The sequence below is a fragment of the Gopherus evgoodei genome, chromosome 20 (assembly GCF_007399415.2).
Source record: "Gopherus evgoodei ecotype Sinaloan lineage chromosome 20, rGopEvg1_v1.p, whole genome shotgun sequence".
Classification (NCBI taxonomy): domain Eukaryota; kingdom Metazoa; phylum Chordata; order Testudines; family Testudinidae; genus Gopherus; species Gopherus evgoodei.
This window is the reverse complement of record NC_044341.1, coordinates 9,369,976-9,395,699: the sequence shown is the minus strand read 5'-3', so window position 1 is coordinate 9,395,699 and position 25,724 is coordinate 9,369,976. Positions and strand designations below refer to the sequence as shown.

General features: G+C 44.6%; 1 protein-coding gene across 7 annotated transcripts; it reads right to left on the bottom strand.

Annotated features, from left to right (window-relative positions):
• Positions 1-1,396: 1,396 nt before the first annotated feature.
• On the bottom strand, positions 1,397-20,033 carry MTFR1L (mitochondrial fission regulator 1 like). 7 transcript variants are annotated; one of them, XR_003997263.1, is made up of 8 exons: positions 19,709-19,800; positions 16,727-16,860; positions 15,769-15,873; positions 14,883-14,992; positions 13,810-14,021; positions 8,608-8,917; positions 4,086-4,285; positions 2,214-2,302 (listed from the first exon to the last, which is right to left on the bottom strand). XR_003997263.1 is itself a non-coding variant. In XM_030538683.1 (7 exons), exons 2-7 carry the CDS (start codon positions 16,739-16,741, stop codon positions 2,197-2,199), a joined length of 858 nt encoding a protein of 285 aa, XP_030394543.1. In that variant the 5' UTR covers positions 16,742-16,767; positions 19,789-20,033; the 3' UTR covers positions 1,397-2,196. The 7 variants fall into 7 exon arrangements, 6 of the variants coding, with proteins under 6 accessions (XP_030394543.1, XP_030394542.1, XP_030394541.1 ...); XM_030538683.1 differs by lacking the exon at positions 4,086-4,285 and having other exon boundaries at positions 1,397-2,302; positions 16,727-16,767; positions 19,789-20,033; XM_030538682.1 differs by lacking the exon at positions 4,086-4,285 and having other exon boundaries at positions 1,397-2,302; positions 19,731-20,031.
• Positions 20,034-25,724: the final 5,691 nt, after the last annotated feature.

Sequence of the window (25,724 nt, the reverse complement as noted above, 5' to 3'; positions counted from 1 at the left end):
GAGGGCAGTGACAGGTTTACTTATTTCAAAAACAGTGGTAGTCTTAAGGTTTCTATTGCCAGATCTGGCTTCATAATCTACAGGGCCCCACAACTGCAACAGTAAGGAGGGATGGGGAGGAAGTCACAGTGTAACATTTCTTGCTGGCCCTACCAGCTGCGGGTTCTAACAGAGCAAGCTTCCTCCCTATCTGAGCCAGTTACTGGCTACCAGAGTGAATCCAGATTTGAAGTGTGGTTCTTCCCCCACTGGCCCCACTAGCAGAGTGCCTGCTATGTAAGGGGGGAGAGAGGCAATTCACCCCATTCAAAGGCAGCATGTTAGTATAGGGCAGGAAGATTATACAAAAGTGCAATCAGTAGCAGGAACAATACTGGGTCAATTATATAGGACCAGGCTCCAATATATTCCTCTGACAATACAGTATGTCCACAGCTGCATAGATACAGAGGCATTTTGGGAAAAGGTGGCTGATCTTCCCTATTGACTCAGCAGCTGGTGGCACAGGAGAAGATTGTGCGTATGTGTACAGAATTGTGCAATGCATCTTTGGAATTATCGTTCCACACCAAGGACTAAAATACATGCCAGGCAGTCCTCCCAGTTACACTCTCTCATCCTACAACCAACACAAATCAAGCCTGACGATCCCATTACAGCACTGGTGGTAAGTCAGAAGGAATGGGGTTAGATACCAGCTGCATATGGTGTGTTTCAGGCAGAACACCGCTGTAGTGTATATTTTCCTACAGCACAAATATATTGAGAGCGCTGCTCACTCAACATATTCCCAATACAGTATTTTAAACAGGCATGCACTGAATTTTCAATTCTCTGCTAAATTGCAAGGACAGTAGAGTAACTTCACAAGAAAGCACCAGCTGCTCAAAAGCAACACAGGAGAGACCAGGAAGAGGGAGCCAAAGAACCCAGTGATTGCTGGCAGACAGAGGCCAGGTTGAGTCAACATGGAGACCAGTGATCCATGCCCTTTGCTGCAGCAGAAACAGCCCAAAACAATTGCTATGGCTCAAGACAGTGATACTCTTTATGAAGAATGTTTCAGATACCAGTACAAGGAGACAGACAGCACCAATCCTCAAAAAACCCCAGCACAGTTACCAAGCTGAAACTATTGAGGAAACCTGCAAGTATTGGAGAACCACATGTAGGGATCCATTTATATCAAGGAATCATCTACCTTGAATACAGCTGAGACACATTAGCACAGAATGACACTTTGACAGTGAGACTTGACTTTCTCCTTTCCTTTTCTCCACGTGGTTTTCTACAGGACTCAACTCCTGGCTTTGATGATTCAGTAGATATACACTTTAAAAATCACATTAACTGGGCAAAATTCTTACTGAGTTTTACATTAATAAAAAAAAGTTAGTCTGAATAAAGAGATCATTTTAATGAAACACAAGGAATTCTTGAAAAGTTACCTTAGGGCAAGATATAAGTGTCGTGTAATGTGATTCTGGGGATATTTTGATCTTTCAGGTATTACAAACTATTTTAAAAAGTCACTCACCAGCCAACACCAGTCTAGCAAATTGGGCTTGGTTAAATGGTCTGATAATTGACTCTAATTTTTCTTGTCCTAAATGGGACAGGAAAGTAATTGGAAGAAACTTTAGGTAAAGGGAATCCTTTGAGAAAAATAATGCAAGCTCTTAAACCACCCTCAATACAATAAGAACTTCCTAAAAACTGACAGCCTGGAAGGAAGAAGCAATTTACCCTCATTGATAACTTTGCACCCGACTTCTCCTGATCGGAGAAAGAATTAGATGCTTTATGTCCATTTATATTATAAATTAGTAGCTACTCATACTGCAACAAGACCATCATGAGCCAAAATGAATGATTCAAGTTAAAGTCACCTTGGGGAAAACACAGGTAGGAAGAGAACTTCATTTAGCAACACTCGCACCACTCTGTAAAAGACACTGTTACCAGTAATGCTTCAAAATATGTGGAAAAATTTCCTTCTTAAAAGGTTTATATATATTTAGAGACATAGAAAACACTGCAAATCCACAGCTGCTTTCTTGAATAAGTTTCCAGTGCAGAAATAATTTCTAATTAGTAAAGAGGCATGAAAGTTTGATCCTTAGGAAGGCAGCTAATGTGGAGAAAAATCTCAGGAGCACGACACACTTGCTTACAGATTTAAATGAAAGTGTCATGTCAGTTCTCTTTCATAGTTACATCTTCATCCTTTAGAGCAAATTTTCTTCTCAACACTTCTGATATAAGAACAGCCGGGTCTTCCTCTTTCAATAAAGTTCGGTTCCTGATGGAGATAAAAAATTAAATGTATTAACAGCAATTTCGACAGAGATTCTCCAAAGTCTGTAGAAGACACTGTCTCTGCTAGGCCCAAGCTTTAGGATTTTGTTAAAAAATTTGTTTTATAAACTGAATTATGAGAAAATTGTGTCACTGAAACCCCTTTATTTCAACATTTCCCTGCAGCACTGGGAACCCTGACAGTCTGTCAGAGTTGGGTAAAATTCAAAAACTGAATAGACAGAGTGAATAGTACCTTAAGGCTGAGATTTTGCAAGCTGCCTAGGAACTGTAGAGACACAGTTCCCATTAATTTCAAGGGGAAACTGTGTGTGGTCTAAATGCCCCATGTGGTGTAAAAAATCCCAGCCTACATTAAATTTTCTCCTACCCGTCTGCTTTAAATCTGAAGTGTTAACAGGTAAGAAGAAATGTATAAAATACAACCGTCTGCAGGCTGTCCTCTATTAAAACTAAAGGACGTATTACTTTGAATTGAACTAGAAGAACTAATTATCTGATGTTACACTGCTACCCTGATATAACGCTGTCCTCGGGAGCCAAAAACAAAATCTTACCATGTTATAGGTGAAACCGCATTATCTAGAACTTGATCTGATCCACCAGAGTGTACAGCCCCCCTCCCCCCGAGCACTGCTTTCCCGCGTTACATCAGGGTAGAGGTGTAATTGTGAAATAGGTACACTGCTCCCTTGGCATGTCTTGGTGCAATAAAAAGAGGATTCCTCAGGTTTTACCTCCCCTTTTCCTCACATAATCCAACATTAGTCTTGCATGGCAGGCAGGCAGTGGGTCCTGCATCTTACTTCACAAGAAACCAAAAAGGTATGAATTATATTGGGTCATTCCTGGTACTTGAAAATAAGGATCCCATGATAACAGCCACTGATTTCAGCATTTAATATTTTAGAGTAAAAATTCCCTATAGGCTGGACAACATTCCACGGCGTTTTAGAGGCTTTTAAAAGCCTCTAAAAGAGCCTATTATTTTTAACCAGATGAAAGCAAAAAATGACGGTTTGCTGTATTTGTTTTAAACACCTGCAGCCACTTAATTCTGAATGTGCACCAAAAGCTTCTACAAGACTCAGTTATTAGATTTAAGAAGTTCACAGGTAACCCACGGCTTCAGGCCTGACCCCCTAGTACCACGTGAAGTGTCTGCAGGGGCAAGGCCTTAGTCCACAACTGTAATGCATTGCTTAAATCATGACAGGAGAGAGAAACACTCCACCGATTTCACCAGAATCAGGATTCCCTCTGATACGAATGCAGAGATGGAGATAGGGTTCAGAGCATGGAGTCTGAAGAAGCCACTCCTCCACCTGGGGAAGCTTAAGAGAATCCAAAATCACCCAGAGTTCCAATAAACTGCTTCCAAAGGCCAATGGGTGTAGGAGCGAAGCCAAGAGTAGATGCAGGAAGAGGCTGGATGGGCAGAGGCAAAGTGAGACTGCAGCGATAAAGACGGAAGTTGTACTGAATACAAGGAAAAAAGCTCATTTCTCACCATGGGTAGCTAACAGATGTGTGGGGGAAAATCTATCCGAGCAAGAGAACAAGCCTTCAGCAGCTATTGCAGAAAACTGACACCAGGCAACTAGCAGCAGAGACAGAACCTTCAACCAACATCATCTCGGCATCTTGATTCTTTAGAAATTCTCACTGAAGAACAACAACCAGGGACGTAATCATGGACAAATTAATGCGCAATTACACCTGAATTAGATCAATCCCATGACCAGTACTTATAAAAACGTACTCACATTCAAAGCAGATCCTCACGCTAAATGTTTTTAACCACACACTGAATGAACGGGTCAGCTGGAACACTACACACACAATTCCTTTCCAAAAGGCAGCAGATATTAAAAGGGCTCTATTCTGATTTTAATGGTGGAAACATGCAAAATGTGTCTCATGCTCATTCCTGAAGCTTCCAGGCTGTGGGTTTTAACACCAGTTCCTAAACAGGAGCATTAGAGAAGCATGGATTTAATCATCTTGTTAGGTGTAAGTGGCATCTCCACCCACAAAAATTAAAATAGTCATTTAACTCCCTTTTTACACAGTCACTTTATACTGTTGGCTCTGGTACCATCTGAATTCGAGAAACTGGTCATACGAGGGACAGACCCCAGGGAGCCTGCCTCTTGGAAACAACTTCAGTTCATGCTGTTTCATGATTCTTCTAAGCCAGACACCCATGATACTGCTTCTACACCTGCTCCTGCTGGGACGTCCATATAATCACCGCAATAACCTCAAAGAGTCCAATCTATAATCAGTTCTAAGCTGATTGAGATCATTTACTCTAGGCGGCTGCGGCAAGGATATTTCACAACTCATTAACGTACATCAGCTGTGAAATAACAGGTGTTCTAAGAATAACCCCACTCAATCTTTTCACATTCACTTGTTTTTGTTCACTAAACATTGCGTGTAATATACAGAACGGACGTCAGCAGGATAAGACAACAAAAGCTGTATCAATTAGATTCCAGGGCTGGGTGATTCAAGCCCAGCAATTCACCACAAGAAATCCAGGCTTCTAGGGTCTTGTTGCTCTCCAGGCCAACAATAAGGAAGTGCTGTATTCAGCTAGTCAGGAAGGCACAAGCTGCTCCCCCCCCAGCATATTAGGGAGTCCCAACCAACTCTTGTCAGATATATGGCACATCACCATGGTATGGGGCTGGCCTGGAGGGCAATCATCAATTTGTGCTGGTCAAACAGTGAAGACAATTGTTCACCAGTTAATTGCAAAGTCACATGGAACACATTATTCATGGCTAGTCACCCAGCTCTCATTCAGATATTGTAACCCTCATCTCCAAGTGCATGTACTGTACACACTGCAGGCAAGGCACTAGGCTAAGATAGAGGGACAGACGAGCAATACATGATGTGAAGCCTACGGTTACAGATTTGGTTATACAGCCTCAGAGGCAGCCTTGGCAAAAACACGCATCACCACAACCTTTCCACAAATGAATGCCATTATCTTTCGGTATATCCACCAGAGACGTGGCAGTTCCGGTTATTGCTACTGCAGTGTTTGCCTAATTTCTGGGCCATTCATTCTGAACCCCTATCAGAAAAAACCAGAGCTAGCAATAAGACACAAATAAATTTGCATACAACGTGGTTCATCTTCTCCCGTTAACCAGGGGAGCAGTTATCCCCTGTGGGAAACAGGCCTTGGCTAACTTGGCAGAACAGAAAAGCAGAGCTCTTCCTACTCTCTGCCCGCCCAGTCCCACTGGGACAGAATCTGTTCGATGACCTCATACAAGACATTTGTATTCTACTTTATAGACAGCTGTGCTAACAGTTACTGGTAATATGGCCCCTCCATGGAACCTAGCTACCTAGAGAGGAGAACTAGACCCTTCTTTGGAGAAAGGCATAAACCATTAGCTACATGCCTGGTCTACACTTAAAAATTAGACCCACCTAATGAAGAGCTCAGGGCTTTGAAGAATGTTGTGCCATGCTGAACTCAACCTACCCCAGTGTAGAGGCAGCTAGGTGAATGGAAGAATTCTTCCGATGTAGTTACCACCTCTTGGAGATTAACTACAGCGACAGAAAGTCCCCTTCCGTCGACATGGGAGGCGTCTATGTTGTGGCGCTACAGCAGCACGGTCGTAGCAGTCCCTAAAACTATACTGGTCCCATTCTCTTGCTCCTGCAGCTGAGTGACTTCCAGTGAAGTCAATGGGAACTGCTGATAAATAAGCAGCAAGAAAATTGGGGCCCTTTTCTCTCTGCCACCCTCTGCATAGCCGTGTGTGTTATCATGGCTGGCTGTACATCCATTCCCATGGCTCAGACTACCTGCCCCCCACCTACGCAGAGCCTGTTCACGGCACAGACTCACCTACTGCTCAGGTGGATGAATACTGTCTTCCTGGGGAATCATGCAATTCCATCTCATGTAGGGAAATAGAATGACTGGGACAGATGAGGATAGTGCTACCCCGAAAGTCAAACACCCGTGTATAGAGCTAGCTGCATAACCAGCCGTGTATACATCAACACCATCAAATCGTGCTGTACTGGACAAGTCCTTTAACTTTATCGGAAACGCCCTGAGGGTTCACACTAGAGCCCTCCCTTTATGGGGAAGGGGGCAGGATAGTTGCAGGAAGAGTTAAAGCCCGCAGCTGTCTTCAAATCCTCTGGTCACAGGCAGGGGCACAGTTTCACCTAGACTGTTCTCATTGGCAGTGCTCCGTTCCTGCTGATCCTAGGGAGAGGTCATGTCTGACATTCTCTCTCCCTACCCTCCCGCCCAACATTCACCCCAGTGGCATTCTTCTCTTCGGCTGGTTCAGGAACAAGATGTAAAACATCCCATGGACAGTCCTTTTCATTCATCATTAGTTATCTCTATGCATTTTGGCCAGGGAGGTATAAAGTCAAAATACGAGCACTTATAGCATAATCCCTCTATCCCACCCATGACAAGCTTTTCGGAGGACTTCAGCTACATCTGTTGAAGGCATTGAGCTAGCTGCCCTATGCAAGATGACCGAACAGGTCCAGCATGGGGATAATATTGCTCCCTGCATTCTCATGCAAACCAAGCTGCTCGAACAAGTGCTCCAGTCCGCCTCAAGGACCTTGTGAAATGCCTCAACACCAATCCCTATTCATCTAGCACCTTCCCAGTGATCCTGGGAATGCTGGTGTGAGAGCCGCAGCTTCTGACCCAGGGAAGGAGCTTCCTGAAACTCCCACCTGAAAAAGTGATTATTGCAGGTCATTCCCTGACCAGCCTTGTTCTGCATTAGTGAATGATTCCCAGGCCCAGTATGCCCCAGGTGTCTGGCAATTTCCCTTCACACAAGAGTTTATCCTCCAGGGGAAGTTTACTTTCCCTATCTGAAAACAAATTTACTCAATTAGGGTTAAATAGTGTGTCACACAAGTGTAACACACGCTTGTAGGTACTTTAGCTACGTTTAGCCCGTTTCTGATGGAGGTTCAAATTTAACAGTCTGAAAAAAGTCTGGCTTTTGATCACCAAAAGAAGATGATTCACATTGCCCAAATACGACATCGCAGACTAAATTACCTAATGCCGGACAACGGAAGTTGATGCAACCCCACTAAATCCTGCAAAATGACAAGTACTTTTTTGAAAATTACATCTCCTTTGACTATGATAAATCAACATTGCAAAGGATGGTTAAAAAAGCTCCTTTGGACAGGCAGGAAAAAACTTCAATCTGCAATTCAAAAAGAAGACACACATTCATGAGCAGGAGAAATTCATTTAAGCTCTGACTCCTACTCCAGAAAGATTAATGACAAGAATTATAATGGAGGAGGGATACATTTCCACTTCTGAATAATATTTCTTTGGAAAATTTGAGAGCAATGATACTTTAGTGCAGGCTGAGCTGTACAGAGTATATTTCAGTGTTTTTTTTTGGTATACTTTTGTCTGGTGCCAGAGAATTACATTTCTCTTTAACTGGATTAGGCATAAAATTCATAAAAGGAACATAATGAAGATTCAAAATGTTCTTTATTTTGATATTGAATAGGGCTCTCCACAATACCACAGAAGTGGCCACATGGATTTTGGAGTGTACTGGTGAAAGGGCTGAGCGTCAGTCTAATTCCACGTCATCCATGTGAAACAAGGACAATACAAAGGCCTGCTGAGATATTAGAGAAGGTATTTCTTCATCGGGAGGGTCCTGTCTCCGACAATGCACAGGTAAGCGCGTCAGTGACTTGGCATTCCCAGGTTACACGACAACAGTACGATAAATCTGCTTTCAGGACAGCGCTTATGAGGAAAAAAGCATGAGGTGGGCGGTTTGCCTAATCAGACATTGCATGGAATGCACAGAGCTTAGAGGTGAGGGGTGTGCAGATATCTGACAATAGGGTCTCAGAGGGCTTCACTCATGGATGTCTCCTCTCCCCACACATTTTGCTAAACAATAAGAAAAGCAAGATGATTTTTGGTGTGGACGAGCTGAAGCAGAGCTGTTAAGCAGTGTGCTAGTAGACTTACAGTACTTCCTCCCTCTCTACACTTCAATCCAAAGGCTTGGCTCAAAGGCAATCATTTGGGAGGCAAATAAAACAGATCTAGAAATAGCAGCAGTTCTAACGTACAACAAATATTTCTTTGTAAAGCATGATTATAGCATGAAAGACAAGCAGATAAACACAATATTCGATGTGTCTACAATGCTTTGAAACAAAACAAAAAAAAGACAGGCGTGTTCATGCAGAAAATAAAGAGGTTCAGGAAAGACTTACAAATCTTTGTTCTGTTTCATCCTATGAATGTCTTTAAGTATGCCCATCATGTCTGCAAAACTGCTGGCTTTCGAAAGGGACACAGAATCTTCCTCGTCAGCATCCTTCGGTTCTGGTTTACAACATTCAGAAGTTGCAGAACAAAGCATAGAAACTGATGGAAGCTCCGGAATTTCTAATTCTGCCTCTTCTGTGATATCACTAATGACAAAGGAAGTTGTAGATTGGAATGAGGATCCAAAACAAGGTAAGGGAGAAGATACATTTGAACTTCCTGGAGATAATAAATCTGGCGTTAATGAAGCGGAAGCTGAAAAAGAAAACAATATATGTAGATACATAAACTAGTGCCAAACCACCTTATTTTTCTAAGCAGAAGAATATAAATCAAGCTCAGAATTTGGCCAACCTCCCCCAAGTTATGCAAAAATAAACATGACTGAGGGCTTTCCCTTTTACCCTCCACATGCACACTGCTTCCTACGTCCTTCCTGCCCCTCCATTACAGCACTCATCCCCACTGCCTCTAATACCATTCTTGTGTCTATACATATAGCCTCCATCACTATATTACCATGCATCTCACAAAGACAGACTTTATCCTTACAAGCCTCCTCGGAGCCAGGGAAGTATTATACACATTTTACAGGTGGGAAACTGAGGCAGAGAGATTACATTTATGGTTAAGGACAAAAGATATCTGTGAAAACTGGGAACAGAATGAAGATCTCTTGCATCCCAGTTGAATTCCTTAACCAGAAGGCCATTCTTCCTCTTCCAATCCAGGGCCTTCCTCCTATGGCAGTATCCCAGGGCTGTCCCCCTTACACAATGCCTCTAACAAGTTGCTTCCTTTCCATTTTGTTCTGAAAACCCATTACACATGACAGTATGAACACAGGACTGGGAACTAGCAATGCCTTCATCTTAAATTTTGACTCTGATACCAATGCTATTTGGTATCCTGGATTTTTCCCTAATTTATTGAACATGTTAGAGTACACGCATCTTCGAGAAGGGCCTTCTCCGTGTCAGAAAGGAGCGTACAGAACCGCAGACTCGCTTTCAGTTCCCAGCCATCAGAGTCATTTTGTTGATGTAGATGAAAGCCAATTGCACAGTACCTATTACTTTCCACCAACACCTTCAAAATGAGATTGGAGAACTGTAGTTGTTTGGACTGTCAGATTACTCATCTGCAACTATCTTCTCAACTATAATTCCAAAGTGCTGAAATCAGAACATGCTCCAGACTTTGCAAAAGGCCCTTACAAGCGAGCTGACAAACTTGGGAATGTTGCCAGGGAAGGAGTGGTAAGGAAGAAATATGATCAGTGTTTCCCATGCAGACCTCTGATCCACTCACAATTACCACCTTCCCCTACTTAAGGCAAGTTGAACAGTTTATATGACTGATCTGACATCTTGCTCTCAAGACATAACATCTTCTCCATTCTTTGTTTCTAATTCAATTGCTCCTCTTGGATCTTACACAAAGAGGAAGAATGAGGGTAACAGTCTCTCCAAAGAGGAGATGTCCTTCACTTTCATGGTCTCCAAGAACCTTGGTGAGATGGCTTCCCCACCCCTGGAGTTCTTTCAGCCTTTCAGTGTGTACGTGCTTCGATACCTTATGGCTTATAGACAACAAGATACAAATGTACTTCCCTTAAACTACCTGACCTCTGCCCAGTACATTGTGTGTTAAATTATGGATTGTTTTCCATACAGATCAGCTAATCCCTTTCCCCCTTCATCTGTATTTTGTCTTTTTTGTTAAAAGCACAAATGTACCAGAGATCAGGAAAAAGAAATTATTGTTCTACATATGCAACCTAAATATGACCATAAAGTATCTTGGAAGAGTTTAGAAAAATTCTTAATCTTCTGTAAGAGAGTATCAACCACCATTCAGAGCGTGCCTGTATTTAAGAAAGAATGCACCATGCCCTACCCAAAGGAATGGACAATTCCCTAGTTTCCTAGCAAAATAACCAGCAAGAACAATTCCTACATGCGTGAAATCATTGAGTGAATCTCTTTGGAAAATGACGACTGGACCAGAGTTTGCAGAGAGACAGTTACACAAAAATATAATGTCACCTGACGTAGGGAAGGGGTGGGGATGAGACAAGGCTCATGCAGTCTGAGCAAGAGCCATAATCTATTCTATTATTAACCCCCCATTTTACTGCTGAAGTAGAAGCAGTAAAGCTGTTCCTGATGCCCTATGGCTTAAGCAGAATGAAAGGTACAAAGAGCTGATTAAGAGGTAGTTTACACTGACATTTTAAGGGTCAAATTCTGCCTTCTGTTACTTTTGAGGCAGCATGTCCAGTGGTTAGAATACAAGCTTGGGAATAAATAAATCTGAAGTTCTAAAGGCAACTTTTTCACTCTCATCCTGTGTAGTCTTGTCCCAGAGAACCTCTCTGCCTGAGTTTCCACCTCTGTAAGTGCTCCCCTAGGTATTCTGTGCATGTAACTGGTGACCTATAAACTTGTGGTCAAATTCAGCCCCAAGTGGATCATCACAGCTACACTAGATAGGCTGTCTTTGTCTGGATCACAATGTGTAAATGCGATGCAGTACAAAGTAGACTATGTATTCCAAGGGGCATCTAATATATTAAAGATATATTAAAGATGGATAAAATAAGTTAGAATGGGCTGAACCTAATACATAAGATTCATGTCTGAAATGCAGAGGCCAACATTCAAACTAAAGCCAGTCTAGTCTGAGGATGTAATGAGTAAGTGTCTCCCCTTGTAATGAACTAACTATAAGCAATGGCTTATATTGTTTATAAGGCTGTAAGTTTGTCACAGTGATGAATTATGACAGATCCTATGACACAAGGTATTTTTCATAAAAAAGTGTCACCCTACTCAACTGTCTCCTTCTCCCTAAAGGATTAGGTTTGGTTCTGTAGTCGAGTATGGAAGAGTGCCCTGGGTTTTAAATTTAGAAAACAAGCAGCAGCAGCAAATTATGTTTAATTGCAGAATAAAGGATATTTCACTTACCACAATTTTCCATGACAAAGCAGTATTTAAGATAGTGTCATGATATTTTATTTTAAAATGGAAAAGGCTTTCACATTTTTTGCCACAACAAAAAAAGTTTCCCCCCCTTTTATGCCACTGACAGAAAGCCAGATCATAACCACGCCCTTTATACCTTGGTTGTACCCCAACAATTCGTGTGCAGTGCACTCGAACAACACACGAACCTTCTCCAAAGCAGCTTCTCTTGTAGGAAGCTGTTCTGGAGAAAGCTCAAGTTCCAGTAACGTGCCAAGTTGCTACTTTTAAAAGGTTTTATGGCTACTTCTGGTCTTGCACAGCTCTGTGACTCAGGGCCGCCCGGGGGGAGGAAGAGGGGCAATTTGCCCCAGGCCCCGGAGGGGCCCCCACGAAAGTTTTTTGGGGGCCCTGGAGTGGGTCCTTCACTTGCTCCAGGGGGCCCGGAAAACTCTTGCGGGGCTGGGCCCCAGAGCTGCTTCTGCTCCTGGTCTTTGCCGGCGGCGGGGACCTTCAGCTCCGGGAGGAAGGACCCCCCCACCAGCAAATTACCGCCGAAGTGGGATCTGCCGCCGAAGTGCAACCCGGTCTTCGGCGGTAATTCAGTGGTGGGGGGCCCTTCTGTTCCGGGACCAGCCGCCAAAGTCCCCCGAAGACCCGCGGCAGGGGTCCCCCGCCACCGAATTACCGCCGAACAGCGGGCTGCACTTCTGCGCCGGGTCCCGCTTCGGCGGTAATTCGCCGGCAGAGGGCCCCCGCCACTGATCTTCGGGGCACTTCGGCAGTGGATCCCGGAACGGAAGGGCCCCCTGCCGCCGAACAGGGCCGGCTCTAGACATTTCACTGCGCGGGGGGCGCCCTGCCACTTGCCGGTCCTGCGGCTCCGGTGGACTTCCCGCAGGCATGCCTGCGGATGCTCCACCAGAGCCGTGGGACCAGCGGACCCTCCGCAGGCACGCCTGTGGGAGGTCCACCGGAGCCGCCTGCCGCCAACGGCCCCAGGCCTCCGGAATCCTCTGGGCGGCTCTGCTGTGACTCTGACTGGTCAGCAATACAAACAAGCATGTGATGTCACTGTGTACTCTGGAGTTTCACCAAAAATAGCATCCTGTTTATTTCCAGAGCCACCCAGCAGAAGCTAGACCACAAGAGCAAATTAAAGGATGGCATTTCCTCTTTCACATGAAATTTACTTAGTTGTTTTAAGCTAAAAAAATGTAAAAGTGTGTTTACGACAGGAGCAATTAACCAGAGAGAATTAATTCAAGAAGAAGAAGTGTGCACATGGTCAGACTAGATGATCACAATCGACTCTTCTGGCTTTATAATCTATTAATCTGTGAACTCCAGCCGGCCTCTTCTCAAAAAGCTTAACTGGCCTGAGAACAATTAGTACTCATCTCTGGTCATGAAAAACCAGGACACTTACATCACACTCCCAAACAAACAGAGAAGAATAACCCTTTTTAAACACCAACAGCAGGCCTGGGGGCAAGAATGACAAGACTAAATCCCCAATGTTTTCATTCAATGGAAGGCACTCAGTCTGGAAACTCACCCTCTCCCTCTCTCTCCAGTACAGTTACAGTTGATTTTAGTTGTGCTGATTTAAAAAATAAGTGTGTGTTGGGGGTTTCTAATCAAACCAATGCCAATACGTACAAATAGTACCATTCGTTCTACTGACATCACAGATGACATTCCACCAACCAGGGGAGGGATGAAACGTACTCAGCCATTGTGAATTCCGTAACTCCAGCTGTTTACGTCATTTGTGTTCCACTACATGGATGCCAAAAATGGTTGCATTCCATTTAAGCCACTGCCAGCTCTTATGAAGTAATAGGATCAGCATGGTTGTCATCTCCCCACTAGTCAATAAACTCCTATAACACTCAACTCAGCAGGAGTTGTAACTGTGAGCTGTCTGGACAACTTTGGCTATGTATACCATTCCAAACATATATACTGTATTAAATCGCTAAGGCACACCTAAGAGATAGGGATCCAAAAATGACAAAATATCTATTGTCTTGCATTTTTATGCAAAAAGCCAGAATACCGGCAATATTTTGATAAAGTATCTGACCAGTACTCACTGCTTTTTATAGTGGAATCATCACTGTTCATAGTCTCAAGGCTTTTATTGTTAGAAAAGAAGGACTCTTATGTTCCTACCTGGATCTGCAGCTACAATTTTAGCTATTTGACTCCGCAGGAGACTCAGCTCATCTTGAAGCTCCGTCGTCCGACTAAGGGCCGGTAAACCAGGTTTCTTCAAGACCAGCAGCTTCTCTTCCTGCTTTCTCAAGTTGGGGACTGAAGCATTTCGCTGTATCACAAAGAACGGGCTGGGCTTCCACTTGTACTTCAGTGGGCGTGTGTCACTCCTAAAAAGTGCAGCACAAAAACCCATCAGTCATACAAACGGAACAGACCCCACTCAAGCAATAACATTTTGTGTTTCCACAGCCTGCCACCCAAGAACAGCAAAGCATTTTACAAACAACAAATCAGGACACTCGTGGGAGGTAGATATTATCCCTGTTCTAGAGAGGAGGAAAATGCAACACAGTAACTACACAAAAAACGCTGCCCAAAGTCTGTGGCAGACGCAGGAACAAAAAAGCAAGCTTCTGAACTTTCAGTCTAGAGCCTTACCCAGGAGGTCAGTAGGATATTCCTCTTCCGGCTGGTTTACATTTCTATGCAATGGAGCGGCATTTGATATTGTGTATGCATGGGGGCGTCACCTGTCCCCATTACATAGTTTCTCGGACTTCAAAAGGCCTGCGTTTTATTTTTCACAAGACACATTAATATTAAAGTTACTGGCCTGCCCCAGATCTTCAAAAAGTGAAATGGATAGACGTGGGCTCCCTGGACAAATAGGTATGAATCCCAGCCCTTCATCCTTCTGAAGTAGATATCCTAAGCACCATGTAGTTTACTAGGTGGAGGTCTTTCAGTTACGATCTTAAAAACTAAGAGCCTAGCCACTCTGCTTGAACGTTAAGTATCCCCTGGCACTTTCTGTAAGAGTTTGCCCTAGTGTCCTTGGCCAAAACATCTCATCCCCCCTCTCTGTAGAACAACTTTCAATCAAACCAATCGGCATCTCACCAGAACAACAAGTGACTAGAAATTATGAGCATTTGATCAGTTACTGTTTTATCTTTCACAAAATAAGCCACGGTACAGGAAGAATGGAAGAACAGAAAGCTATTGGGTGAGAAAGAAAGTAAAAATACCTGACTCTAGCATATGTTTCTTCTTCATCTGCTGCTATCCATGCAATATCTGCCAGAGTGGGGACTGGAGGTGCATCATTTAGATACAGATCTGAAATGTTTGGTAGAACCTAGGAAGAACATAATGACATTATAATAAATACAATGGTTTTGTTCTATTTAATGTGTCTGGTACAATTTAAAGACGATGAAGCCTTCTCTGCATCAGATTCATAGCTGGGTCTTCACTGTACGAAGCCAGTGTAGATAGATTTGGATAAACCAGTACATGAAATGCTGTGTGTTTATGAACCTGTCCTCTTAGTTTTTTTGATGTGCATCATAAAACTGGAAAATGATGCTGCAAAAATGTACTCACCATTGCCTGAAACGCAGCCAAAAAAGGAAAAATTAGCGAGCACATGAACACCACTTTTCAGCTACAAAGCAACACCATTATTGCGCTAACTCTTAAACACCCAGTGAGGTAGGCATGTATCATGAGCCTCATATTGTGGTTTGGGTTATAGAGGCACAGGGAGATTAGGTGACTTGCCTGAGGTCACACACTCAGTTAGTGGCTCAGCTAGGAATAGGACCCAGAAGTTTGGAGTCAGTCCCCTCTACTCATTAGCTCACACTCCTTCCCGATTGCTAGCATGATTGTATAGAACATGTTCCCAAACTGCCACTGATCATTTCAGGGATTTACAAAAACTAGGAAGAATTAAAATTATTAAAACTGATGATAATTTATACAATCCTATTGGCTGCATGTGGTGCATTTCCAATTTCAAGAATACTTTACTTGGCTATGGGAAAGAATGGCAAATCAGAATGATTACTGTTGCTAAAGAACTGAAGAGTCCTGCATATATTTGCAGAATCTCTTATGCATTCCCCTTACCTCAAAGGATGCTCTAGGACAGGGTTTTAAAGGAAGGTTTGTCCCAATCCTCCTGACAACACTGCGTGATGAGCCATGGGGTTTGTTCTGCCAAATTGGGATAGTCTGAGAATCAAGACAACATTTTAACAAATATTTCAAATAAAGAATGATTAGATTTTAAAAAGGCAGCTTCTGAAAGTGTCAAGAGCCACCATATAAACTAAATTCAAACCTATAGCATCTTTAATAGCTATTTTTAAAATAATAAAAAGTTGAGTACCAGAAAGTACCAATATTTATTTTTCAAATTAAGATCCTCTTTCTACAAACCCATGTCTAACTTTACACGCATGAAAGTCAATGAAAGGAAGTGAGGTGCCTAACTGGTATTTGTGCCTTTGAAAATCACCTCCTTAGTCAGTTTCATGTCTGTTTATAGTCATCTTCTAGACTTCGGCAAACTCTGGAGGTAAATCTTTAAATCCAAACAAGCTTATTTTTCAGTTCATGCAAAACTCCCTATTAATAGTTGGTTGATAAAACTTTTTTGTAAGACACACAAAGTCTAATTTTGGACCTAAGCTACCTGACAGTGCTGGTTTTAAATTTAAATTGTTTACCCCTATATTAAATAATAAATTGAATCACTAGGCTATAAATGCACCAATTCCTATAATACAGATTTGAAAGCCAAAGCAACACTTGTTTTATGGTATAACATGAAGTTCTTTAATGTATTTGTAATCTCACAATTCAAACAGAAAAGCTACATTTTATATATAATAAAATCCAACAGATAGCGAGTACATGAAATGGCATCCTTGCAGCTCTTACACAAGCAATGAAGGTTAGGGGTACTGGGAAGGGAGATGACAAATGAGGCAGTCTCTCTCATGATGTGTTCTGCAGAATGAGAAGTTCTGGGATCCCCCGGCTCTGCATAATTAAGTATTTTTCAAAGAGATGTTGTACTTACTGACTCTGTTTCCATCTCAGCCTGTAGAGAAGGTTCCCAAACTGGATGAACAATTAAATCAGACGAAAATTGTAATGCCAAGAAACATAAGGCAGCTTCATATTATTTCACCTTGATGAACACAGATTTTCTCACTAAGAAAAACAACCCACAACACAATGAACCTAGATGTGGACAAGTTCTGCATTTGTGTATTTAAACATCAATATCTAAGTCAACTTTATAAAGAGCCCCACCTTTATTAGAAGGGTAGTTAACATGGCCCTTTTTTGGGCACGCAGTGGTTTTAAGATAGGCCCCTACAGCTAGGGAATTCTGCCACCCTTACAGCTGAGGTGAATATCAAGTGGGATGTTGTCTTTCTGGACCTTGAATAGTGGTAATCATGCAACGTTCCTCAAAAGCAGTTTTAATCCCAGTTGAGAAGTACTGCACAAAATCAACTAAGGAGAGTATGTAATCACATGGTTCAAAAGCCAGATTGGATGCTAGGACTCCTGGGTTATACTCTTAGCTCTGCCATGAAGTTACCATGGTGACTGGCAGTTTCTCCCTCTTAGCCATGGCACTTGCCTCCCAAATAAAGATAGGTGGGTAAGTTGAGGCATCTCTTATTTGAGCTCCTTACAGGTAAGGTGCAAACAGGGCAGGTTTTCAGGCAGATAAAGGGGACAGGAAATGTCTTTAGCAAAGTTCTGTAAAGACAGGCCTCTGACTCTCATCCTTTGCACATCTAAACTCTCACTCCCCAGCGGGTGGAAAAAACAAAGGCAGAAAAACTACATACACACACACACCCCCAACCCACAGGAGCAGCTAGAGGGGAGTGGGTACACTGCAGTACCCACATCACAGGATCAGAACCTTCCATTTACTGGTAGGGGAATCTGAAGGAAGGGGGGGTTATGACACCATCCAAAAACATTAAGCTTTGGCAGTTCCATCTGGCCTTGAGGATGCTTGAGACCCATGAAAGAGAATCCTCTAGCGATGGGCACATCAGAGAATTTTTTTCCCCATTTTGTCAACTTTGTACATTTGACAGGATTTTGTATACAGTCAGTTTCTCTGGGTAGTTGTGGGTGGGGTTCGGGAATCTCTCACACAACAGAGAGGGGTATTTAAATATAGTAAAATATGATTAGAAACTCAGAGATTGGCTGGGGGATGCTCAGAAGTAGGCATATACTTGGAAATACATCTAACTCAGGTTTTTGAAGTTGACTCTCTTTCAGCTGATGGTGTCCCTTTAAGCTTCTTATTTTCAACATGCCAAAGATGTTTTAACAAGCACCAGCGAAACAACGGACAAAGTCTCATGCTGACAGAGGTCAGCAGCAAGAAGCTGCTGCTGACTGCCAAGATCCAAAGAGAAGCCAAAAAAGGCACTTCAAATGACATGTCTCCCTAACATAAGCAGGCCTCTTGAGAGTTAGCAGTTAGTTGTCTGAAAGGGATTGTTTTTCCACCAGCTCATTTCCTCTCCTTGGTTTCTCATGAGAGGGGGATTAATTTGCTGTAGTCCACTTTCATCCCTTGCAGTTACATTAGTACCGTATGAATTACATGGAGAACTTCATGAAGCAAGCAACCGTCTCTAATAAGATCTGCAGTCACCGTAGCATCCAGGTGCCTTCATATACAAATACAAGTTCACCTCAGGTTTGCTGTGATAAAATCACCACTCTTTTTTCCAGCAATAACTGCCACAAAATGTGTGGATCAAGAGCAACCAGTGTGGCAAAGGACATACAAATGTCAGCCATGTAGAGAAAACAAGCCATGACAGCCCTCCTCCATACTGAGCCAAGGTCAGCTAAGTGACATATGCTAACAGTATCAACAGCTCAGTCAACCAAAAATAACTACGCATGACAGAGAGGAGCACTGCCAAAGTGTTCTTCAGCCTGCAGCATGCACAGAATCACCATTAACTGTCCCCCGCTCATGTCATTTACACAAGAGTACAAACACAGGTGTACCCAGGAGCCCCCAACGTAATCAATAGGAGAGAAGCCTAAGAAGAATTGACAACAACTGCAGTACAGAGGTTGAAATCTATTGATCCAGGATAAGCTCAGCTGCTCCCAGAATTGAAGAGAAACCTCCCATGCCTCAACAGTAGCTACAAACCACTCAAGCTTCACTCTTGAGTTACAGAGATACAAGAAACTAGTGATGCCCATCAGAGCCAGGCCCATTGGTTTTCCTAGCCTTGTCCCAAGCAGGGACAAGGGCCCTTTTGGTTTGACTGAGGAGTTTTATTTTAATAGTATTAATTTAAAAAAAACATTGAATGATGACAGTGCATTTTACTGTTAGGGGCCCTTGAGGAAGTGATATGAAAATTAACAGGCAACTAGAGTGTACGTGTCTGTATTAGGGAGAGAATCAGAGACTATTAGTGAGGCAGCTTCAATTCCAGCTAAAAAATACTGGGCAAGATGAAGTAGGGAGGGAGCGTGGTGAAGTGGTTGAGTGTCAAATCCGGAGCTAGGACCCCCGGATTCTAGTCCCAGCTCTGGGAGGGAATGTTGCCTAGTGGTTAGAGCAGGAGCCTCTGTTCTATTCCTGGCTTGTCAACTGCAAGATTATCAGTGTCACCTCCCCAGTGCCTCAGTTTCCCCATTTATAAAATGGGGGTGATGACAGTGACCTGCTTCCTGAGGAGAACTCCCTGCTGTTTAAAACCCAGCGAGGGCAGCACTAGAGAAGGAAAGGTTTGCAGAAAGACCAAGTGGGGGATGTCCTTTGCGAGGTCCTGTATTCCCCCCAGTCCAGACCTGGGACTCTCAGTCTCTCACCCACTTTACGGAGAAGCCCAGAGTAGCAGGGGCAATACCTGAAAGTGAGACACCTGCCCCTGCATGCACACCTCCAGTGACGCTCTCCCCCCAACCCCCCGCTCCCCCCCCCGCAGTCACCCCCCCCGTGTCCCCTCCCCTCGCAGTCACCCCCCGCTCCCCCGGCCGGTTACCTTACCTGCCGCGCCCCTCCCCCGCACCTGAAATTCTCTCCACGGAGGAACCCGCCGCTGCCGTCACCTCCTCCCCCAGTCTCACCTCCGCTTCCGGTCAGCCATGGGGCCCTGACCCGGAAGTAGAACGCGATAACCGACTCAGGCAGCTCTCCCGACTTATTTCCGACAGCGCCTCAGCCCCCGCTGTGCGCCTGCGCAGTATCGCGTCCCTCCGGGTTAGCCGCAGCCTAGCACCTCCGCCCCGCCGGCTGCTGCTGGGGAGCGAGGGACTCCGCCCCCTCCCAGTGCCGGGGTCGCCCGGCCTCTCCTGTGCGTGGTGGCGTCACAGGGACACGTACCGCGGCTCTGCTGGGCGGGGGCTGAGGCTGGCTCCGCCCCCGGGGGGCGAGAGGGGTGAAGGGAAGGAGGGGCGGCGGGGAGGCGGATATAAGAGGCGCCCCCCCCAGCGACCCCGTCCCCCTGGGGCGGAGATACGGGCGCCCCGGGGAGAGGGCAGCCACCTTCCTACTCACACAATGCCCCCCTCACTTTCACAGGCTGGGTAGGGAGTTGGGGGGGTGGGGGTATAGGCTCTGGGCTGGGGCTGAGGGGTTCAGGGTGCAAGAGGGGGCTCCCAGCTGGCGTAGGGGGATGACTCCAGCTGGGGGTGAGCTCTTGGGGGCTCTGGGGTAGGGGCAGGGATGAGATGTTTAGGGTGCAAGAGGGGGTGCTGGACCATGCCAGGAGGTGGGGTGTGTTCCCAAAAGCGCTTACCCTGTCTCCAAGGAAGCAGCCCCCACAGCCCTGTGGCCTCTAGGCACATCAGCAGCCAGGCAGCGTGTGCTGCCTTGGTACCTACTGCCACCACCCGCCGCAGTTCCCATTGGTCATGGTTCCTGGCCAATGGGAGCTGTGGAGCCAGTCCTCAGGGCAGAGGCAGCATGTGGAGCCTTCCAGTCCCTGGCCACCGGGATCTGGTAACTGCATCCAGGAGCAGTGCAGAGCCAGGGCAGGTAGGAAGCCTGCCTAAGTCCCAGGCCCCTGCTGCACTGCCGAGTGGACTTTGAATGGCTGGGTTGGCAGTGCCAACCAGAGCCACCAGGGTCCCCTTTCAAGCAGGAGTTCTGGTCAAAAACTGGATGCCTGGCAACCCTATCCCAGGAAGCCCCCTTAACCCCATGCAGGGGTGCAGAGACACAGGGGGAAGCCCCAGGAACCCCCATCATTCTGTAGGCGGGCAGAGACATCAGGCCACTCCTAGGAATTCCTCCTGTACAGCTGGTCAAAAAAATCAGAATTTCTGTCTCCTTGGCAATTCCCCAAAAGTTTTCTGTCAGTTTTGGAACAAAACAGGGCAGTTCCAAAGAAATCAAACTGTCTGTTCAACTGTCCCCAAAACACATGGAGCAGCCATCTGTGCCCAGTTCCTGGGAGGAGTGGGCTGGAGCCTGGGGACTCATGGAGCCAGCCCCATTAAGAGCTGAAGTTCTCAGGCTAATGGGCTCTAGGGCAAGGCTGGCCCAGTCACACTTTAGAAACTCAGAGTTCCCAGCAGCCCATCCAGAACCCAGACAGGTTTCAATCAGAACATGGCTGTAGTTCCAAGTGATGTGTCCAGAAAACATTTGTGGTTTAATGAATTGACCTTTTCCAACTAAACTGTTTCTTTTATGGGACAATTCCTAACCAGCTCTACCTCCCTCTGATCCCCTTCAGTTTCAATAGTGCCCCGACCCCAACACCCTGCTCTTGTCTTTGCTCCTTCCCTTCTACCTAGGGCTTTGGTAGAAGCCTACATGCAGGGACTAGTTGGGGTGAGGAACGACCACAGGGGACACAAATCAGGCTGCATATTGGTTTGAGAGCATTGTCAAAGCTCCCCTTCCCTGCCCCCCACCACACAAATGCTTGCATCTCTGTGGTGGGATACATCCTTCTCCCAGGGCTGGTTGGTGCTCTCATAGGTAAGGTGCACAACTCAGCGATGCAAAATGTATCCCTCCTCTCCACCCCATACAGAGACCGATTTCTCCATGCTGGATGTTACCTAGTCTCTCAACTGTACCAGAGCTCTCAAATACCATTGCCACACCAATTCCTACTGCCCGGACAATTTTTAATCAAAGACCAGAAGGCAAAGACCAGAAGATAGTAGCAATTTAGTAGCATTATTCACTTTGCAAGGGGCCTTCTCACAGCTGATTGGAATGATTTAGCTTAAGGACACAATGCAGAGTGATTTTGGATTGTTAGGTGGTGCTCAGCAGTGAGATATTTGATCTCCACTCAACACAGCATTTCAGAACGTCCTTCACCCCTATTACACCAGTACTGTAACCCTTCAGGCCAGAGCTCGCCGAGAGGAGCCAGGCACATTCAGTTTGCGACAGGAAATTTACCTTGCCTGACTCACTTTCTTCCTGCTTTTACAATGGAGCTTTGGACATAGGGCAGTTGCTAAAAAAGAGACTAGAGCCATAGGCAGAAAAGTGACACAAACATGCTAGTTGCCCCATGAAGAAGGGTCCAGGAGTCAGCACATCTCAACTCCAATCGCATCTCTATGGCAACAGAGTCTATTTTGGCCTTACCCAGTCAAACTTTAAAACCTTGGCATTTGAGTCTATCCATCTCCAGGCTACAGGAGAGTCAGTCACCTAAAAATGGGCTTTGTTCTAGGATTCCTTTGTCAGTTCCAGAACTTTCATCATCTGTTCCTTCTAATATTCTTGGTGACCTTCAGAGTTGACAGCAATATTCCAATGTAGGTGTCGTGCTGCCAAACTTCTAGCAGCAGCAAAGGGAGTTTTCCCTGGGAAGAATGAGATCGCAGGAATCTGAGGCTCTGCAGTATTGGCTCTGGCTCAAAACATTGGCCTTGAAACATTAAAAGTTTTGACATCCTTTCCCTCACACCATACCTCCTACCTTTCAGTATGTGCCCAGCCATTTCAACCCTGCTAATCCTTTCACACCTTACTCATTGGGAAACAAGTCTTCATTTAGTCCAACTGCCAACATATCAAAGTGACAAGCAAAACAAACATTTATTTTTCAGATTTTTTTTATTACACAAAAATGAGTGAACTAAGCTGGTACAGATGGTAAAATTGAGAACATTTCTCATAAGAATTACCTGTAAAACTCACTCAGAACACTGAGCTAATGCTTAATGTAATGGTTTTTCTGTAGGTGTAGTTATGAACAAACCTATAATCAGGTGTTTAAATATCTAAAACCATTTTAGAAAGAATGAGGTATGCACAAAACACAAAAATCATCATTCTATATTGACCTCTGTGTGTATTAGTTTATTACCACATCGCTCTTTAATTCCAAGATCACTAGGCAACACAAATGGAGAAGAGTATCAATGGTTGACACACAGTATATATCTGAGTTATAGGATGGCCAGTATTACTTTATGTTGGGTATTTCATCCCTCCACTACACTAAATAATCCTTGAGAGCTCTCAAATACTGCTATAAAAACTGTCCAGCATAGCCTGACTACAATGTATTAAAATTAGTCACACACACATTAGAACGGAAACATTTACTTTTGTAAAAAATACACGATTTGAGAATGTTCACCTCTAAATGTGAAGTGTCTCTGGGCAAGAACATTAGATGAAAATATATTTTACATACACTGATTAAAAACCTCGCAGAGGAGGAGGAAAAGAAATAAGTTTTTCCCTGAATTACAGCTGTCAGAAATCAGCCCTGACCCATTCACGATTTAAGATCAGACCGTCACAAAGCACAGATGATCAGGGAATTAAAAAAAGCTTCTACTTCATCCTCTTCAGAGATATCAAAACCACTTACAAAAGCCTATGAAATATATAGTAAAAATATGAAAAGTTTGGCATATATTAAGGAAGTTTAAGACACCGCTTTTGTTCAGAGCCCACCTCTCAAAACTCAATCAAAGATTAAACAACAGTAAAAACAGCAATCAGTTATTTTAGGCAGCTTTATGATTGCAAGTTTAATACTGGAATGGAGCTCCTTTTGAGAGCCATACAACAGCTTCTGAGCCCCTGGAGTATATTGATTATCCTTGAAACAGAAGAATTTTTCCCACCATGCTTAATTTCTAATGAGTTGATTCTAATTATGGTGGGGAAAATGCCCATTCCAGGGACACAAGAGGGAGATGTAGTCATTCTGGACAATGTTAAAGATACCACAGATCTAGGTTTTGGTTCTAATTTGGTTGGGAATGTCGTAGGCACTGTCTGCTTTAGAGATTCATTGGTACCATATCCATTAACGTCAACCCAACTGTTCTAATTTCCACTACCTGTAGACACATTCAGTGCTGCAGCAGTGGAAGGTTTTACCCTGTGTCCACACTGATGCTGTGCTAACTGTGACATTCTGTCATCTGTGAATGTATCCCAGAGTTCTCAGCACCACTTCCTGGTGAATTCTGGTTATGCTTCTGTGGTGACTGATACACCTTAGCACAACAGTGAGAGAAATACTTGCACCAATTGTCTTACCATAGTAGTATGATGCAATCACATTGTCACTATCTTTAGCACCAATTGATTCTTTTCTTGCCTTCAACTGATTCTTTTCTTTCCTCTGGCTCCTACACTTAGGGGCAGCCAGGGGGATCCACTCTGCATGCTGCCCACACCCCAAGCACCGCCCCCGCAGCTCCCATTGGCCGGGAACCACAGCCAATTGGAGCTGCAGGGGTGGCACAAGCAGACAGGGCAGCATACATAGCCGCCTGGCCACAGGAGCAGGAGAAGGGACATGCCACTGCTTCCAGGAGTTGCTTGAGGTAAGCACCACCCGAAGCCTGCACCCCTGAGCCTCCCCCTGTGCCCCAACCCCCTGCCCCAGCCTTGGTCCCCCTCCCACCCTCCAAACCCCTCGATCCCAGCCCAGAGCACCCTCCTGCACCCCAAACTCCTCAGCCCCAACCCAGAGGCCTCACCCAACCACCCTACTCTCCCGCCACAGCCCAGAGCCGCCTCCTGCACTTTGAACTCCTCATTTCTGGCCCCACTCCAGAGCCCTTACCCCCTTCTGCACCCCAACCCCAATTTTGTGAGCATTCATGGCCCACCAAACAATTTCTATTCCCAGACGTGGTCCTCGGGCCAAAAAGTTTGCTCACCCCTGGTCTAAGACAAGGCCAGGACTTTCCCCCACCAAAATCACAGCCTGAGCCAATAGAGTAGCGGTTCTCAAACTGGGGGTTGGGACTCCCTCAGGGAGTCCCGAGGTTATTACATGGAGGGTTGTGAGCTATCTGCCTCCACCCCAAACCCCACTTTGCCTCCAGCATTTATGATGGTGCTAAATATATTAAAAAAGCGTTTTTAATATATAAGGGGTGGGGGTCACACTCACAGGCTTGCTCTGTGAAAGGGGGGGGTCACCAGTACAAAGTTTGAGAGCCACTGCAATAGAGTCCCTTTAACACAGGGGATACTGTGTGTTTGCTGTGTGGCTAAGGCTGCTTCTATGACCAATCAAGGTTCTTTTTGTTCAGACAATACTGTTCACAGACATTGAATTGTCACAATCACCATAAAAATGCTGCCAAACCTGAGTCTGTAATTTCTAGTGTTTCAGTGATGCCAGCAGGAGCCAAAACACACAGTTATAAAGCGAATAGTGGGAAACATCTCAAGGGTGAATGTCACTACAACACGTGGGTTGGGATGAGCTTTTTGTCACAGGTTACGCACTCCATGAAGGAAAAAAACAAGATACCAAAACAGTACAGAGTGTTGTGCTTCAGAGAGCAGAAAAGGTGACAATAGCTCTGCTATTTGTCTGAGGCAATTGGCTGCTTTTGATTGTCTACCACGGATGCTGTCTGACCTACCAACAGGAATGTAAATTAAAATGTGCTGCCAAAAAGTAACTGTTTATGGCTACTATAAAGCAACAATCCTTTTAAAAAATTATCAGACACATAGATTAATACAATTTGCTGGAGAAGTATCAATGTGGCTTTTGTAAAGGAAAATCCTGCCTCACTAATCTATTACTATTCTTTGAGAGGGT

Bases quoted from the DNA above. Each gene is read 5' to 3' on its own strand.
- MTFR1L (XM_030538683.1), bottom strand. The intron at 14,993-15,768 runs GTAAGGGGAATG...TGTTCTTCCTAG, and splicing joins GTCCTAGAGCATCCTTTGAG to GTTCTACCAAACATTTCAGA. The intron at 14,022-14,882 runs GTATTTTTACTT...TGCACTTTTTAG, and splicing joins GAAACATATGCTAGAGTCAG to GAGTGACACACGCCCACTGA.